This window comes from Puma concolor, chromosome A2, assembly GCF_028749965.1.
Source record: "Puma concolor isolate L17-30 chromosome A2, mPumCon1.1.hap2, whole genome shotgun sequence".
In the NCBI taxonomy this organism is placed as follows: domain Eukaryota; kingdom Metazoa; phylum Chordata; class Mammalia; order Carnivora; family Felidae; genus Puma; species Puma concolor.
Genome location: NC_141668.1, coordinates 155,241,553 through 155,261,027, shown reverse-complemented (window position 1 = coordinate 155,261,027; position 19,475 = coordinate 155,241,553). Strand labels below are relative to the sequence as shown.

At 38.0% G+C, this 19,475-nt stretch overlaps 1 protein-coding gene across 4 annotated transcripts in view; it reads right to left on the bottom strand.

The window, feature by feature from the left end:
• The window catches only part of SETD2 (SET domain containing 2, histone lysine methyltransferase), a 127,240-nt gene that overhangs the window by 57,614 nt on the left and 50,151 nt on the right, over positions 1-19,475 (bottom strand). For 2 of the 4 annotated variants that reach the window (XM_086698371.1, XM_086698372.1), the window contains exons 9-12: positions 18,475-18,601; positions 10,349-10,483; positions 9,977-10,096; positions 7,529-8,191 (exon numbers count right to left, since the gene is read on the bottom strand). In XM_086698371.1, the coding sequence (XP_086554497.1) occupies positions 7,529-8,191; positions 9,977-10,096; positions 10,349-10,483; positions 18,475-18,601 (1,045 nt within the window). Of the gene's footprint in view, positions 1-4,289; positions 4,573-7,528; positions 8,192-9,976; positions 10,097-10,348; positions 10,484-18,474; positions 18,602-19,475 lie in introns of all 4 variants that reach the window. The other 2 variants (XR_015248405.1, XR_015248406.1) reach the window with 2 other exon arrangements.

The following is a 19,475-nucleotide window of genomic DNA, read 5'->3' as shown; positions in this document are numbered from 1 at the left end:
CCCGCATCGGGCTCTGTGCTGACAGTGTGGAGCCTGCATGGGACTGACTCTCTCTCTCTCTCTCTCTCTCTCTCTCTCTCTCTGTCCCTCCCCAATTCATGCATTCTCTCTCTCGAAATAAATAAGCCTTAAAAAAAAAAAAAAAAGTCACATGCTCTACTAAGGGAACCAGCCAGGTGCCCTTAGATTGGTTTTTAATGGCTGTGACCCAGGTGGCTCAGTTGGTTAAGTGCCGGCCTCCTGATTTCAGCTCAGGTCATGATCCCAGTGTTGTGGAACTGAGTCCTGCATCAGGCTCTGCACTGAGCTCTGTGCTGAGTGTGGAGCCTGCTTAACGTTCTCTTTCCCCCTCTGCCCTTCTCCATCTCACACAGGTGTGTACACACATGCTCAATCAATCATTCAATCAATCAATACATGCCTGTGACCAATTCTGTTTTTCCTAAACTCTGAGGGAACAGAGCCTGAGGTATACTACTGCTTTGCTGAACTGCATACAAGTGTACATTACAAAGCTAATATGGTTTGGCATAAAATTGAGTTTCAGAATAAAATTAGGAAAAACAAAATCTAAAAGTTATATAAACAAAAGCTCTCATTTTTTATAAAGTATATTTAAGGATCATTCTGCTGAAGATTCAATTTAAGGTTTCCTTGGGAGAAGCAGGGAGGAAACAGAATACCAGTACCTCACCAGTAATTAGTGTTGCGCACTTAATGTTCTTCATTTATTTTCTATTAATAGTTTTAAAAGTTCTGTACTGGGATGTTTAAAAGAAAACTTTTCCCAAATCAAAATAAATCTGATCAGAGCTTGGCGGGCGGGGGGGGGTGGGGGGGGGGGGTGGGGGGGGTGGGGAACTATAGCTGAATGCAGGACTATTTTTAAAATAAAAAAATATTTTTACTGGGTTTCCTTCTTGAAAAATAAGTATTTTTGTTAAAAAATAATTGAACAGAGGCATATGGGTGGGTCAATTGATAGAGTGTCCAACTCCTGATTTTGGCTTAGGTCATGATCTCACAGTTTCATAAGATCAAGCCCTACACTGGGCTCTGTGCTGACAGCATGAAGCCTTCTCTCTCTCCCTCTCTCTGCCCTCCCCTGCTCTCTCTCAAACATTAAAAAAAACTGAAAATAGTAATAACTGAGCAAATACACGTTTGCTCTGAGATGCAGTTTTCAAATTAGAATCTCCTATTTAACTAAATGTGTAAAGCTCTGTCCTTTGTTATAATTTTCCTTCTTTATAGAAGAAGACGGAAACATTTATCGTTCTTCCTAGTTTTTCTAATGCCAATGTTATTTCTTATAACTGTAAGATACAGGGTAAAATAATGCTTTGGAATAATGTTTAATAGAGAATTAAAATAAAAAAATAATAAAAAAATGAGAATGCATGAGCCTAAACTGATAAAAATCAATGAATACAGAACTACATGGGAGAGCAGGAAAAGCTCTTGCTTACAAGAGGGCTACAACCAAAACAGAGGGGAGCAAAAGGAATGAGAGGTTAGAAAATCACCACTTGGCAACCATCACAGCTGTTAAGTGATTTGGGTAAATTCACTGGATGTTGAAACTAATGAATAAATCTGATAAAAAGCAGATTATTTACACACTTCCAAAGGTGCTCCTATAGGATAATTTTTAATGATAAGGATCAAACAGTAACTTTATGTTGGAAAACCTGGCAGACACCACTTTAACCAAGGGATTGGAGTTGACAGTGCCAATAGTGGAACAAATCAACATCATGTGAAGGATACTCCTTACTATTCCAGACAAAAATGTATAACCTGAACCCAAAAGAAAACTTCAGACAAGCCCAAAATGAGGAATATTCTAAAAAATTTCAAAATATTTTAAAAATTTGAAATGTATAAAAAGCAAAGATAGACTTAGGAACTATTCCAGATTAAAGGATACTAGAGAGATACAACCCAACATAACACTTTAGCTCCAATTCTGGATCAGATTATTTTCTTGCTATAGACATTATGGGTACAATTGGCAAAGTCTGAAGGAGATCTGTTGGTCAGATAACAGTATTTTGTCACTAATCTGCTGATTTTAACAAATATACTGCAGTCATATGGAATAATATCCTTGTTTTTATAAAATATGCACTAAAATATCTAGGGGCAATGGATGTCACATCTGTAACTTATTTTAAGTTAAAAAATTTAAGAGAAAATGATAAAGCATATTTGGTAAAATGTTAACACTGGGGAATCTGAGTGGAGGAATAAGAGGAATTTTTAGCTTTTTTTCTACATTTGTCACTAGAATGTGTATCACATACAGAATACATACACAGAATAGTATCCTTGCAGTTTTCCTAGAAGTCTGAAATCACATCAAAAGTAAAAGGAATATTAAGAAAAATTTATACATTTTATTATGGTTACATGTAAGACTAGATTGCACCAACTTATCTATACTCAAAACCTCCCTTAAGTTTCCAACTAACCTGATCATGGTCCTGAGGGAAAAACAACATTGCGTAAAGGTCTCTTCTCTCCCACTTCTCAGACAACCTTACATCCAAATTAGTCAAAGTAACTTTTCCCAGAGTCAAGACTTTTTTTTTTTTTTTTCAAACTAACTTCATGAGCTATAGAACCATAATCATCATGTCTTTAGGGAAACAGAATTAAGAGTTCATCCATAAGAATAAAGTATCAAAATGACTTCACTCAAAATCAGAATGTTTCAAGCAGCCAGACTCTGAACTTTACCACAGTGCAAAAGCAGCCATAGACAGTATGTAAATGAATGAGCATGGCTGTGTTCCCAAAAATCTTTACAAAAACAAGCAGTGGGACAGACATAGCCAAGCCATGATTTAGATTAAAGGACCTATCCAGTAATAACAAAATGGACTACTAATAAGCTTTAGACCATTTTTGCCTTTTACTAAGTCTGATACTTGTAAAACAAATTTTGGGGCGCCTAAGCGACCCAGTTGGTTGAGAGGCCAACTCTTGATTTTGGATCAGGTCATGATCTCACGGTTTGTGGGTTCAAGCCCCACACGGTGCTCCCCACTAGCAGTGTGGAGCCTGCTGTCTGGGATTCTCTCTCTCTTCCCCTCTGCTCTGCCCCGCATGTACTGTCTCTCTCTCTCTTTCAAAATAAGTAAATAAACTTAAAAAAAAAAAAAAAAAAACTTTCAATGTAGCTGTATCTAAGATTGCTTCTTTGGGGGCAATTCTAAATTTTAAAGGAGGGGCGTCTGGGTGGCTCAGTTAGTTAAGCATCCAACTTGGGCTCAGGTCATGATCTCATGGTTCACGGGTTGGAGCCCCGTGTCAGACTCTGTGCTTACAGCTCAGAGCCTGGAGCCTGCTTCAGTTTCTGTGTCTCCCTCTCTGTCTGCCCCTTCCTGCTTGTGCTTTGTCTCTCTCTCTCAAAAATAAATAAATGTTAAAAAAAAAAATGTATTTTAAAGGAAAGGGTAATATTGATCCTTATGGATACAGAATAATCTCTACAAAAGATTTTGAAATTTATTACAGAAACCCAGGGTACATAATTTCATTTTGAAATGTTGCATAGCAGATTCCACATAGGTTATCAGTTACAGACTGAATTTCCAAGTAGTGACTTAAACGTTTTCAGCTGAGTAACCCTATGTTTTATTTAAACTTTCTGTAAAGAGTTTAATGCTTGACTTTCTAGGCAAATAATATGTTTGTTGAATTAAAGATAGTCTTGACATAAACATGAAGAAGAGTATTATTAAGAATAGTCCAACTTATCACATGTACAGAATGGTGCCCCTAAATCATCTAAACCAGGTGTAACTGTAACTACCCAGATTTCATTATAAGGAGAGATGCATATCCTGCAGTCTAAGTGTTTACAAGAGAGGCTCTGGAATCACTAGCCATCATAATCCACTGGGTGTTTAACTGAAAAAAAAAACTGCCAAATTCACAGGAACCTTACCTCTTCTTCTCATGATCCAAATGAATGAGGATTTTCCAGTCAAGTTATAATCAATCACCACTTATAACCAACTGTTTTGCCCTGTGAAGTCTAGGGTATATTTTCAGCATGAGGGGTGATGTACAGTAATTCCTTTTGCAAATAGAAATATATGCACATGTCCCTGCTGAAAATGTAGCCCGATAAATTTGTACGTGAAAATACATGCTCATGTGTAGTAGCAATGTGTTAGGTGATGTTTCTTGTTTAGGTCTACTTTAGGAGTCAAAATGTGCAAGCCCTGTGGAGCCATGGCAGCAGTCCTGTGTATAGAGGTATAGAAAAAGTAGCTCACTTAATCCTTTCTCGCCAGGAGTCGGGATTTTCCCGGAACGACATCCATTGTCGGCAATGGACGCACCAAAATAACGCCGGCGCCAGTGAGTTAACCACCTCTGTCCTCTTTTCACCTATTATATTTTTCATGCATCATCCAACTTCCCAACCATCTTCCTGTTTCTTCACAGAATGCACGCTAGGTTCTCGTTTTTCTTCAGCACGAAGTTGAAAATGGAGTTGAGAAAAGGAGACACATGGTCAGCTGGTGATGTTAACAAGCTCCTTGCTGCCCTGAGAAGCTAGATGGAAATGGTTCAAGTTACAAGGGGGATCATCATCAGATCTGGGAGGACAAAGAGTAATTCATGAAGCTTCATTCCCTTCCCTCCCACCCTCTTTCATTTACTGATGATCCCTATGGTCTGCCTTCACAGCAAAAATCAAGATTAAGGATCTGAAGCAACCTCTTTCAGTTCTTCACTCCATCCAATGTGTAGAAAGGCCAAGTGGAACACATGTCCAACAATGTTACAGTGGCCCCAGAAGGTCAGGGAAGCTTGGAGTGGCCAACATAACCACAATCTTAGAGTAATGCTTTTTTTAGTACGATCTTGGAATTAACATCAGCAACTAACCCAGTGCTTGGCAATAGGTGCTTAATAAAGGTTGGTTGAATAAGACATTGTCTTTTCTGCCAACATCTACTTGAATACATAGGTGGAAGTCAGACAGAAGTAGTTAACTCTTTCAATGCCGGGATAGTATGGGTATAGTGTAATCACATCAAGTCCATGTGTTTATCTAAAACATGTTCAAATTATGGGTTTCTGATTTCAATGTTCTGATTAAATGCTGGCTAAAGTTCTTTCTTTCTCTTTCTCTCTTTCTTTCTTTCTTTCTTTTTTTCTTGACAACCATAATCAGAGTTTTGGAATTAGAATCATGGTAAATGTTAAACAGAATGATAGATGAATTAAGAGCCCCAGCACCAATGTGTAACAAAACATCACAGTTCAGTCAAGTGACAACATTTCTCAGTCATGCAATTCTAGGTGAGTAATGATTCCAGAGCAAACTAAAGTTTGAAGAAGGAAAATCTCATTCAATGGCTTCCTTGATGCTAAGAATCAGGATACATCCAAAGTATGAAAGTTAAGAAGGATATATTTTAAGTATGAATAAAATTTTGAGCCTCAAGTCAAAAGGATCATCAAGCTACATAGTCCTATGCAACTGCTTTGATCTTTCAGACAGGAGGAACGAGGACAAGCAGGGGAAGAAATAATTTGGTAGGACGCAAAAACGTCTAGAGTGTGACTTTAAATGACCAGTTACAGCTAACTGAGTTAAGGATATCCCAGAGAGTAATTCATACCACTACCATTACAATAAAAAACTACCATAGAGAGAAACGAAAGTATTACTTTTTCCAGGTTTTAAGAAGAGACAGGTTTTTAAAGAAATGATGCTTAAATCTCATTTTTTTAAACTTATGTCAACCAGAGATTTATCAGGCAAAAGTGAACTACTGGGTCTGCCACCCATTCTCACTCTGTAAAACTATGTCTGTAAGGCCTTTTCTATGCCCATTCGAGTACAGGTCTCCATTTCCACCTTCCTTATGAAGCCAGTCATGCCACAGGCTGTACTAGCCTCCAAACTCAAGAGGGACTTCTTCCACACTCCTGTGCCCTCACAAAGCAGGCCTTAAATGAAGGTCCACCCACGTGACCATCCCAGCATTTCTTTCTTTTAACTGCAATTCTGGTTCCTGCAGTTCACGTGTTGTATCATAAGCAGATTTACTATGAATTCTTCCTTTTAGGTTTATAAAAAGGAAGGATTTCACAAGGTTTATTAATAAGGTTGAGGAACAATAAACTCTAAGTGGTGCAAGAGTAGCAAACAGGTCAACGAGAACTGAAACCACACCATACTTAAAGAAGAGTCTCAACACAGCAAATTACAAATGCCGGAAGTAAGAATAGTGCACAACCAATCAACTACTCCTTTTGTTCAGTGTGAGGTCAGTTCCATATGGGTCAAATCGCAGGATCTAATGGGTGAGTTTTGTAATCATAATTGGGGACAGGTAGGATTCAGTTGTCCATCTTACTGCAAATAAACCTGTACTGCTGGTTTATCTGGTTGCTTCACTTCTGACAGAAGAAAGGAACAGAAAAATAGAAGCTAGGAAGTAACCTGTTCCCACAGGGTCCTCAAGACCTGAATCCCAGATACAGATCGCTTACAATCAAAATGTATCACATCTCTCCTAGGCTCATCCTGTTATTCACTTCTGTGTTTATCCAAGACCCAGACTGAGTTTTCTGCAAAGCAAACCCTGTACAACTTGCTACGTTCTTTAATGACAGATTACGTACGTATTAGGCGTAAGGGTTCCACACCTCTCTATTTTCCTCTAGATAACATCTTTTGACCAAAGAAGTAGGCATTTAAAGGCAGGCCTATTTCAGAAACAATAATGGAACTGAACACCAACTAGCTCCATATAAAGTTGTTTTACTGGAATAGATATTTGTGTTCAATCATTTTTGATAAGAAGTTGCTGAATTACCTTGGTTTTCCAGTTATAGTTAATTTTTAAAAATTAATTTCTAGTTAATCCAATATATTAATTTCCAATTACTTTAAACACTGACTTTTTTTCTTACATACACTCTTACAAAGAATTTTCAAATGTAGAATCATATGTTTGTAACTCAACGTATTTCTGGTTTTGGTTTTAATGTAAGGTGCACTTAAATAACTGAAGTCACTGGGGCACCTGGGTGGCTCAGTTGGTTAAGCGTCCAATTTGGCTCAGGTCATGATCTCACTGTTGGTGAGTTTGAGCCCCACATTGGGCTCTATGTGATCAGCCGGGAGCCTGGAGCCTGCTTCGGATTCTGTGTCTCCCTCTCTCTCTGTCCTTCCCCCACTTGTACTGTCTCTCTCAAAAAATGAGTAAATGTTTAAAAAACTACAAAAAAAAAAAAAAAACAAAACTGAAGTCACTGCTGCGATATGCTTTTCTAAATGAAGAAAAGGGGATATCTGTATATTAGTTTGGCTGGTATATCTCTTGCCAAGGTTTAAAAGATTTGAGACATTTGTAATTAGTTATCAGTAAGAGAGATGGTACTCCGTTTTTCAAATATATGTATAGCTAGAAAAGTAGGTAATTCAACTTAAGATTTGTGGAACTCTAGACCTGAGTAATTCAGGTTAAAATAAACAGAAATGTTTCCTTACCTTTAGGTCTTTCCAACTATCCAGGAGCTTGGTGGCCAAATCACTTATATCTACTGTTTTATCTGGCTGTTCCTGGCTCCTCTCACTCTCCACATCAGATACACCCTCCTCTTCATCTTGGGATGGTGTTTCCTCAGCAATAGTTTCTTCCAGTTTCGTGCCATTGCCCTCTTTAGGCTCTATTTCAACATCAGCCTCTGGTTCAGATATGGGTAGCTTACTGGCTTCCATGGCGATTTCACTCTCAACTTTAGACTCAGGCAGCTGTTGTGTGAGTAGCTGTTGTGACTGTAACTCTTCCTCTTCTTCTACAGGGACGTGTTCTAACTGGTCAAGGTCCTCTTTGCCATCCTTGCCTTCCAGCTCACTGGTAGCATCAGATATTGCACTGTCCATGCTATTTTCACTTATAATTTTAAGTCTGCGAAACATGAGCTTCTTGGGGGTATCTGTGTCAGCTTCTGTGCTTAGCTTGGTGGAAGGATCAGGAGTGTTGAGTGGTGTGTGAGCACGTGACGTATTCTCACTTGAATACCCATCTCCTTCACTCAACGGAGGAATGGCAGTTTTGGTCTGAGACCAGCGTTGAATAATTGGAAGTACTTTGCTTTCCTCCAACATATTTTTAGTAGGAATGGGTAAGTGTTCCAAAGTCTTTATAATCTGATTAAACACAATAAAAAAAAAAAAATCTCATCACTTTACACAGTTGACTTTTCAAACCTCTGGATGGGACTCAGATCATTTTTGCAAGAGCAGCGGGGTTTCTTTACTGTCTTATTCAGACCAAAGTCTTTATAACTACAGAAGGATTTAAATGTCATAATATTATTTTCCTCCAAAAAGGAAAGAAAACTGTTTTAAGACTGACCAGCAAAAATAAAAATGTGGGCAGGTAACTGCTCACAATATTAAACAGGACCAATTAATATCCTCCACCAGTGCTTCTCAAACCTGAGATTAAAAAAAAAAAAAAAAAAATACACACACACACATACACACACACACACACACACACACATACATATATACATGTGTGTGTGTGTGTGTGTGTATGTATGTGTATATACACACGCACACGTATATATACATACGCTAGTGGACCTCATCCTGGGTATCTTTTTCTAAAAAGTTTCCCAAATGACTGTGATATAGGCTTGGGAACTATGCAACAACATATATTTAAATGATGTCTCACATACACACACAAAACAATGCAGATATTACTTACCTCGTTTAGCTTTTGATAAATAGCTATCTAACAAAATGAGACTCTCTCTTCAGAGATAATCATCCCCTCCATCCGGAAATCCAAGAATTTCTTCTAAAGTACTCCCTAATGTAGTCCTACAGAAACCCCAAGGATAGGGAGTTCCCCTCCACTTGCTCGATAGGATGCTGCCCAATTCATAAATCATTTAATAAAGTCAACTAGATCTTGAAGGAAGAAAGGAAGGAAGGAAAGAAAGGAGGAAGGGAGGGAGGAAGAGAGAAAGAAAGAAACCAACCAACCAACCCACCCACCTACCCCAAGTCCTCCTCAACTTCTACTTATTGCCAAATCTCCTGGGAGAAGAATGGAGGCAAGATAACCACTTATTTGCTTATTCCTGATGTTTTTAAAAGTGCATTATTTGGTATTATCTCTCTCTCTCTCTCTCTATACGTAACATGCAACACTTTGGTATTATATTAAAATTTTTTTTTTTTTTTTCAACGTTTATTTATTTTTGGGACAGAGAGAGACAGAGCATGAACGGGGGAGGGGCAGAGAGAGAGGGAGACACAGAATCGGAAACAGGCTCCAGGCTCTGAGCCATCAGCCCAGAGCCTGACGCGGGGCTCGAACTCCCGGACCGCGAGATCGTGACCTGGCTGAAGTCGGACGCTCAACCGACTGCGCCACCCAGGCGCCCCACTTTGGTATTATATTAAAAAGAACTACATTTAGACTAGGTTAAAAAATATTGCTTATTTCATGGGGAGGTATAAACATCACAACTCCACTAACAATGCTGCAATGAACATTTATTTAGATCTTTAAAACACTTATTGACTCCTCAAAATGTTCTTACTCTGGTCATCCAGAAGTCAGCTCTTCACTAATTTTTTAGAACACCAGAATTTAAGTTTCATATGGCTTCCTATCTGTTTAAAACTATGGCTTTAGCAACGAACTAGATCTTTCACTCAACTATGATATTGTATTTTGCTCTTACAGTTCCCAGCTACACAATATCAACTATAGGGATTCTATAGCCATAGGGCAAACTCACTACTAGCAAGTTTTAAGTAAAGGTTATAGTTACAAGAATGATACTAAGATAATAAAATTATTTAATACCAGTAGTAAATATAGTGCTAGATTCATTACCACTGATATCATCGCTCAACCTAAGTAATCTATATAGTGGTTTTAAAAAACAAGCAAGTTGAATGTGAACTGACCTCTTCTTGAAGCTTCTGGTTACTTTCCCGGCCATCACCTAGCTCTGCCATCCAGATCCACAACAAAGACAGCCCATGACGTTCCAGAAAGGACTTCAGGCAAGACTGTGAATGCGTGTTCTTCCATGGGGGAAGGGAAGCAAGATGCAGGGTATTGGGATGGGGTTGGGGTGGGTTGGGGTAGGAAATACCAAACACAGCATTAAAAAGGGTCCACAAAGAGGAATAAAATTTTTGTTTATATTCACAAAACACCCAGAAACTTTGTTTTGATTGATGCAAAATAAAAGTGTACAAAAAATAAACGGTTTAAAGTTAGATGCCCCACCACAAACTCAGAAATAAAAAACAAATTAGTATCAAAGAGCTCACCTGTATGAGCTCAAGACAGGTAAGTTTCTGCTCCAAAGTTTCAATTCTAACCATTAGCCGGGATAAGCTGAGCACCTGGTTTTTATCAGAGAGACCCTCACCATTCTCCATCAGAGCTTCTAGCTCTCCATCCACCTGCCACAGCAAAGAAAAATATCTGGTTATAAAAACAACAAAAACAACAAACCCCACTAATCTAAGAATCAAACAGCCTAAAAAAGATGCTCAACTTTGTCAGTAATAGGGAAAATGCAATTAGACCCAGAGTGAGAAAACATGTTAGATTTACTAGATTAACCCAGGAAAAAAAAAATTAAGAAGTCTGATAATATCAAGTCTAGGCAAAGATGTGGATCAAAAGGCACTTTATGCACTGTTGATGAAAGTATAAATTAGTATGATCAATTTGAAAAGCATTTCATTCTCTCATCAAATATTTACCAACTACTTATTATATGTCAAATATAATCCTGGGTGCTAAAGACATTGCAATGAAGCAAAACAAAAGTCTGCCCTTTTTGGGAGACAAACAACAAACTGTTAGGTGAAAAGCATGCCGGAAAAAAATAAAGCACTGGCTTCAAAAATAAATATTTGTATCCCCTATGCCTAGCACTGCACACCTAAGAATAAACCCTAGAGAAACCTCTCCACATGTGTACTTAAAGAGTCCAAACAATGTTCACTGCACAGCCCTTATAATAGCAAAAAACTACCAACAATGCAAACATCTGTAGCCAGGTTGTATAAACCAGCATGTTCATACAACGGATCATTCTACCACAGTGAAAGGAATAAAGTGCAGCCAAATGCAACAACATTCATCAATCCTATAAACATAATGTTGTATGAAAAAACTTCCAGATTACATGCTGTATGAATCTGTTTTTGTAAGCCTCAGAAACAAAAATTTTATAGATGCATGTCTGCAAAATTAATTTTAAAAAGGCAATGGAGGTAAGATACAATTCCAAACACTGGTGTTCTCCAGGGGCTAAGCAGGGAGCAAGAAGCAGAGACGTTCTTTTATAATTATACCTTATAACTTACATCTATTCTCTGCGTGTTTCAAATATTACATTTAAATAATGGGGGAACAACAACAAATCAACCTACCAACAGTTGTTTTCCAGCTGTGTTATAAAAGGTATAAAGATGGCTTACAGAACTTACTCTGGGGGAGATAAAATTAATTCATGTGAAAACAAACAATGAAGCATTAAATGTAAATGTTAAAAACCTAGAGGCCTAAGAAGGAAGGCATCGGTTTAGAATGAGTCACCAGAAGGGGACTCACAGAAGCAGGGTTAGCAGGAGGTAAGATAAAGGGGAGAGTGAAGTAGAGGGAAAATCATGAACACAGGGAAATGGAAAATTAGGATAGTGCCTAGCTCCACCTGGCTGGAGTAGACAATGCGTGTGGTGAGGAAGTGAGAAAAGCCTCATTTAAAGGAAGGCTTGTTAGATCGGAAGATCTCAGAGGTGATATAAAAAAAATCTGGATTTGATGTGACTGAGCAAGAGAGCTCTATTACTGAATCCAAAAAAAGGGGAATAATCTGATTGAAATGGAATTTGAGAATAATTAGTGGAGCAATAACAGAACAAAATTTACACAAGATAGCGACCGATGCAGAAGAGATACAAAGATGGCATTAAACTGACATGGTCTAAGATGAAAGAAGTCCAGAATGTGCTGATAGACGAAAGCAAATCCGAAAGAGAAGAATCTTGAGGAAATTTTCTGTTACATAACTTTTAATCATCTCAATTTTAGGCAATGCACTGAACACTTCCTTTTTATATGATACCACAAACTTCACATAACATAATGGTGAAGAACAAAAATAAATAAGAAAACATGAGATGCTATCTGCGAGATGAAGAAATGTAAATTCATTTTATCCCTTCCAAATGTACATTTAAAGCTCCTTTCTCATTTCCAGTATCATTTATGTTTTGAACAGATTAAGTATTTACACAGAAAAATCAATTTATAGTTAAATATTAATCCAAGACCATTTCCTTGAGGATGTTTTTCTCCTGTATATCCTAAATATAGAACTTCCTATGTCCCAAACTCTAGAGGATTAGAGCAGGAAAGACAAAGGGCTTTAAAATTACACTTTCCGGGGCACTCGGGTAGCTCAGTCGGTTAAGCGTCCAACTCTTGGTTTCGGCTCAGGTCATGAACTCAGTTTGTGAGTTCAAGCCCTGCACCGGGCTCCGCGCTGACGGTGCAGAGCCTACTTGGGATTCTCTCTCCATCTCTCCCTGCCCCTCCCCTGTTCACTCTCCTTGTCTCTCTCAAAAATAAATAAACTTAACGGGGCGCCTGGGTGGCACAGTCGGTTAAGCATCCGACTTCAGCCAGGTCACGATCTCGCGGTCCGTGAGTTCGAGTCCTGCGTCGGGCTCTGGGCTGATGGCTCAGAGCCTGGAGCCTGTTTCCGATTCTGTGTCTCCCTCTCTCTCTGCCCCTCCCCCGTTCATGCTCTGTCTCTCTCTGTCCCAAAAATAAATAAACGTTGAAAAAAAAAATTAAATAAATAAATAAACTTAAAAAAATAAAAAAAATTAAATAAAATTCCACATTCTCCCCCCCCCACCCCCAATGCAACAACCAGAACCTCACTTTGGACAGAGTTTCAGATGCAAATACTACTGGACTAAGCGATGGGGTTTTCTTTTCATATTTAGGCATGAAAGGATTCTATAACTCTGAACATTTAAGAGACAAAATGGAACATTTTGCTTCATTGTTCGTTTTCACATAAATTAATTTTATTTTTCATTTAATAAACATTTATCGAATAGATACTATACCATAGAAAGCTCCACTGGGATATAAAAACAGTAGCAGTCTTATCTTAAGGAAATAAACAGTAAAAATGTAGAAACTAAAGTAAAAATAACAAAATTTTGCAAACAACACAGAAGGTGAAGAACCTTTGAACATTCCCACTACAATTATAAGATTAATAGTCGTATTGTATACCTAAAAGTTATCATGCCAATCCCAGTAACATGCTACAGCTTCCATAATTTGGGGTACTCAAGTGGACAATCAATTGTGGAATTAATAACTTCTGGGGTACCTGGGAGGAAGGGAGCCAGGGGACCAACTGACCGCTCTCATTAATTTACATTTACTACAAATATTTATTTTTAATTTATGGGTCACAACCTACCTGAAAGGATCTGAAGTAACTATAAGCTAACATAAAAGTATAAAAATGATTAAGGAATATGTTAATAAATTACTGATAATTGAACATTTATACATATATGCATAATTCTATAGCACTTAAAAATTCATTCTATTGAGTACTTAATCCAAGAAATTATTTACTCTTTCTTATTTAAATACTTTAGTCCTTTTGGCCATGAACTATCTTTAATGAGTCTAAGAATTTTTAATAGTTTCTGATGAAATACAACACACATAAAGTATATAAATGACCTGTAAACAAACAGATTTAACAAACAGGTGAGCAATATCCATGCAACCAGCTTGCAGGTTAAAAGCAGGGTGGGGGAACAACACTGTCAGCATTCCTGAAGTGCTCCATGGGCCCTTCCCTTGTTCTAATACCTCCTCTTCTCCTAACTTTTTAGGAAATCATCGTCTGATTTTTAAAACAGATTTACCATCTGTGTATAAATCCCTAAATAATTGTGTCTATTTTTCATCTTTATGGAAATCATACTGGACAAAACTTTTGTGTCATGCTCATTCTACATTCATCCTTAAATTTTAGGAGCCCTCCATGCTGTTGCATGCAGTCATAGTTCCTGCACTTTCATGACCAGTTTTTCATTGTAGGATTACATTATGAATTTGTTTATATTAGTGTTAACAGATACTTGACTTGTTTCTACTTTTTCTAATGTTTATTTATTTTTGAGAGAGACAGAGACAGAATGCGAGTGGGTTAGGGGCAGAGAGACAGGGAGACACAGAAGCACAAGCAGGCTCCAGGCTCTGAGGTGTCAGCACAGAGCCCGACGCGGGGCTCAAACTCACAAGGTGTGAGATCATGACCTGAGCCGAAGTCGGATGCTCAACCCACTGAGCCACCCAGGTGCCCCTCTACTTTTTGTAATAGAAGCAGATGCTGCTGTGACTCCTGATGCACATACATTCACTTTTAGTAAACAATTCCAAAGTACTTTCAAAAGTGGTTGCACCCATTTACACCCCCACCAGCAGTGCAGGAGATCTCCTGTTCCTAGAAGTCATCAGACTTTTTACCAATCTGATGAGTATATAAATGACATCTGATAGTTTTAATTGATATTCCCCTGATAATTAATGAGGTTGACATCTCTCTCTGTTTATTAGCTATCTGGATTAGTGAAGTGTCTGGATGTTGTCTATTTTTCTTTTGTGTTGGCTTTTTCCTTAGTGATTAGTAGTAGCTCTCTATATACTCTGGTTATTAGTGCTTGTGTGTTATGTGTTGAAGGCAAATATTTCCTCTCTTAGGTGTCTTCTTGCCCTCTTTATTGTGTACACTGGTTATCAATTTGTTTCGCAAACTTAAACAAAAGAGACTAAGGGAAGGTTCAGACTATTTACTGTTTGTACTTTACAAACTACAAATATCATCAGGTAATAGGGAATTATTATACCTCCATCTGCTAAGTATTTAATTACCTGATTTGTGACATCCCCCCCAAAAAACTATCACCTTCAACTGGAAGAGCTTATAGTTTTGTTAAGGAGATACGCTGTATAGAGATGCAATCATAAGATCAATTAAAAAAAAAAAAAGTTTACCAATCAAGGGATAATATGGGGATGCAGACTATAATGCTATTAACATATTCTTGTTAATAGTTACAATAATCAAAACTATATTTTAAACTGTGCTATCTTATCCCTTCCATGGCCTCCTCTACCCAAAAGAATTCCCAAGACTTTCAACTGTAGCTGACTGTAATTCAGAATCTAGGCATGCAGAAGGGATTTTCAGTAGGAGACAATCCAAGTAAAATTAACTTGAGTTCAACTCTTCATTACAGCCAGGGCAAAGAACCCCTCTACGGAACTCAGACTCATTCCTCTATCTGGGCAAAATCTTATCCAAATCATTCTTGTTCCAGAGTAACTTCAAATTCATAGCTGGAGCAATCCACAATGACTAGATTCATGCTACACCAAATTCCATCTAGAATACCAAGGCCTATACTGATATGGGACACAACATTACCAAAATAAAAATCAGCAAAGAAAAGGAATGTCTACACTTTGGTGCCTTGGGATTGTTCTTGAATCTTATCAGATAGAAAGCCATCTGATATTGGTATGATGGAGGTGTAACACTGCCTAAGAAACCATCATATTACAAGGACACTCCCCACCAACAATAAAATTAAAAAAAAAAAAGTTTATTCTGTAAGTTTTGAGAACAGGAAATAGCCAAAGGGAAGTTTTTATGGAGATTTTAACATAGGTCAACATGTTTAATGACTATTTTGTGGCTGCTCTGACAAACTATCAATTATAAGTTAAAAATAAAAGCAACCTTAACAAAGTTGAGAGAAAAGTTTCCTGCAATACTCAAGTCAAGAAGCCTAACAGGCCTTTAAGGTGGATACACCTTAAAGAAACATGTGCAGAAGAGACATATATAGATACAAATTATGACATTAAGAGAAAAGCTTAAAAACACTAGTGTCCAGGGGAGCCTGTGTGGCTTAGTCGGTTGAGCATCTGACTTCAGCTCAGGTCACGATCTCATGGTTCATGGGTTCAAGGCCCACATCGGGCTCTGTGCTGACAGCTCAAAGCCCAGAGCCTGCTTTGGATTCTGTGTCTCCCTCTCTCTCTCTGTGCCCCTCCCTTGCTCACACCCTGTCTCTCTCTCTCTCTCTCAAAAATACACATTAAAAAATAAACAAAACACTAGTGTCCATTAGGAGGGCTATATATAAACTGTTACATGATGAAAAACTTTACAGCAGTTAAAAATATGTTTATATATATAGGGGCACTTAGGTGGCTCAGTCAGTAAGCCTCTGACTTTGGCTCAGGTGATGATCTCAAGATCATGTATTGTGTGTGCTGACAGCTCAGAGCCTGGAACCTGCATCGGATTCTGTGTCTCCCTCTTTCTCTGCCCCTTCCCCGCTCGTGCTCTGTCTCTCTCTCAAAAATAAACAAACATTAAAAAAATTTTTTTAATATGTTTATATATAAGTCAATGTGGATCAAATTTTAAAATAAGAGTAAAAAAAAGCAAATTGCAGAAATGTACATATTATACCATTTCTAAAATTCTATACAAAACAACTTAATAAGTTTTAAAATGCAGAAATGTTGGCTGTTATGACCGACCACAATGGTCACCAACTTGGGAGAAGATAGAATTATTCTCTACAATTTGCAGTGCAACACAATGGTCAAGAGCAGAGACCAGAGCAGAGACCATCACCTACTGGGTGATGCCTCAGTGTTCTCATCTGTAAAATCCTTGCACCTAATTTCAAGGCTTGCTATGAGAATTAAATGAGTCATATGTCAAAAGCTGAGCTGAGTGTCTGGCACACTGCTACAGAGTATATGCTCTCCAAAAACAGAGCGGAAGTACACACAATGCTCAAAAGAACATGTGTTCGTCTTGGGTGGTCTACCACCATGGCCATTTGTTGAAGCTTTCCTTTTTGGCACTTTTTAAATGGCCTTTTTTTTCAACTGCCCTTTCCAATGCTTTCTGGTTCTTACAGAATTTAATTTGGGCTTAATGACATCACCTTTTAGCCATTATACTTTTATCCCCTCACCCTATACACCTTCTATCTACTCATCTAAACACTAATTTATATGTAACTTAAGCATTTGTAATTCTTAATGTATTAGTTCCTGAAAACCTCAGGCATGAGCTAACTGCTAAAGAATCACAGGGGAATTTGCTAACCCCCTCAGTCCCCACCCCACCCCCCCACTAAGATTCACAGGTCTGAGGATGGACCCAGAAATGCGCTTTTTCACAATGGACCCTGCCAGGTGATTCGGAGGCTGAGAAACGCTATTCTGGTGAAGGAATCCTCAGAAAAAAGGTTTTTTGTTTTTTTTTTTTAATGTGAAGCTCTTGTCCCAGTTAAGAGTCCCTTGATTAACAAGATAGCTCCTTCCTCCGTAGTAACTGAGGTGAGCTGGGGTAGAAAAAAGGTTATCAATCACCATTTTTTTTTTAATTTTTTTTTTTTTTAACGTTTATTTATTTTTGAGACAGAGAGAGACAGAGCATGAACAGGGGAGGGGCAGAGAGAGAGGGAGACACAGAATCCGAAACAGGCTCCAGGCTCTGAGCTGTCAGCACAGAGCCTGACGCGGGGCTCGAACTCATGGACCGTGAGATCATGACCTCAGCTGAAGTCGGGTGCCTAACCGACCAAGCCACCCAGGCACCCCTCAATCACCATTTTTAAAAAAGACCATTTTCACTATTTCATTTTCACTCCTGGGTTGCCTATTACCTCTCAAAACTCACCTTACACCCCTCCAAAGAGGGTTTTCAGAGATTGTAAGAACACGTGCAAACTTTAAGAGTTCCAAACAAAAAACAAACCAACATTAAAAGACTAGGAATGTAGATCAGACTTAAGTAAATTAATAGATAAACATCTTATTTGTACGTAGGATTAGGAGTTTTACAGGCTCCAAAAAAAACTATTAGTCCATTGTTTTCAATATGACTTCAGTAGTTCTTAGCAACACCTAATTCTAATCTCTATGAACCTGAAATAAAAACAGCAACCAGGGCCACCTGGGTGGTTCAGTGGGTTAAACATCCAACTCTTGATTTCGGCTCAGGTCATGGTCTCACAGTTCATAGGGCTGAAGCCCTTTGTCAAGCTCTGCGCTGACAGCACGGAACCTGCTTGGGATTCTCTCCCTCTCTCTCTGCCCCTCTCATGCTTGTACTTGCTCGCACTCTCTCTCAAAAATAAACATTAAAAAAAAAAAAAAAAGCAACCATACTTCTTTCTCTAATGGTCTCCTCTGATTCTGAATTTCTCTGTTGTTTGGCTTTTCAAATTTTAATCAGAAAAGCTACCTCCCTCCTTTAAAGGTATATGGTAAAAGTTGAAAAAAAAGGGATGAAAGAAACACTTACTGAATCCTTCTTACGAGATCGTTCCTTCTTCATTTTTCCTCCTGCTGCTCTGATACTGACTCTATTCTCTCCTCCCAGGTAACCTCGGCAATTAGCTGACCCACAGAAACATTTCTGAGCTTCTTTTCTGTTCAAGGAACATAGGAAAGATGTCAGTTACGTGAAAGTACACCACATAAAAATGTCAACAACCTAACAATCACATACAAGAAAGAAGTCAATTCAGCCTAAAAACAATTATTTTAAAAGACTCCAACAAACCTAATACCATTTAATGGAAATGCCTGAAAACTGCTCTTAAGAAAATATTCTCTTTCTAATCCTCCTTTATTAGCTAGACAAAATTAGCCAAGAAGTTAACGAGTAATTTCTCCATTTTATGAGTATCTACTCATGTATAAAAATTAAGGATTTTTATACTTATATGTGCATAAAGAGATATATAAAGGTAGACATGTGTAAAATGTATAAAAATAAGAGATCATATATATATTGAGCTAAGAACAAAACTGCTTAAATAGTTCAACATCTCTCATATGTAAATATTTAACTGGCACCAAGAACAACAAATATATTCTTACAAATAGATGTACACAGATACGAAATTCAACATGTACAGGATACTTAAAAGGAAACACATGATTATTAAAAGTTATCACCACTTAAGGATGAGACTCTAATAAGAAATTTAGTAATAAGTAAATATAACCGTGGAGTTCAGGAAAAGTGGTAGAAACAACACAGGCCTAACTCTACAGGCCTGGGTACAAACCACCATGGCCATTTATTTATTCTGCGATCACAACTACCTGAGAAAAGCAAGAAGAACTATACCAAAAGGAAACTGATAGATTTAATTTATGATGGTAGCAATCAAAGGCATAAAAATAAATTATTCAATAAATAGAGCAGGGAATCACAAACAGCACCTGCAGTTTTCCTTCCTTCAAATAGGACAGTGCAAAAGTAAGAGGGAGAAAGCATGGAGCTGTACACAGAAC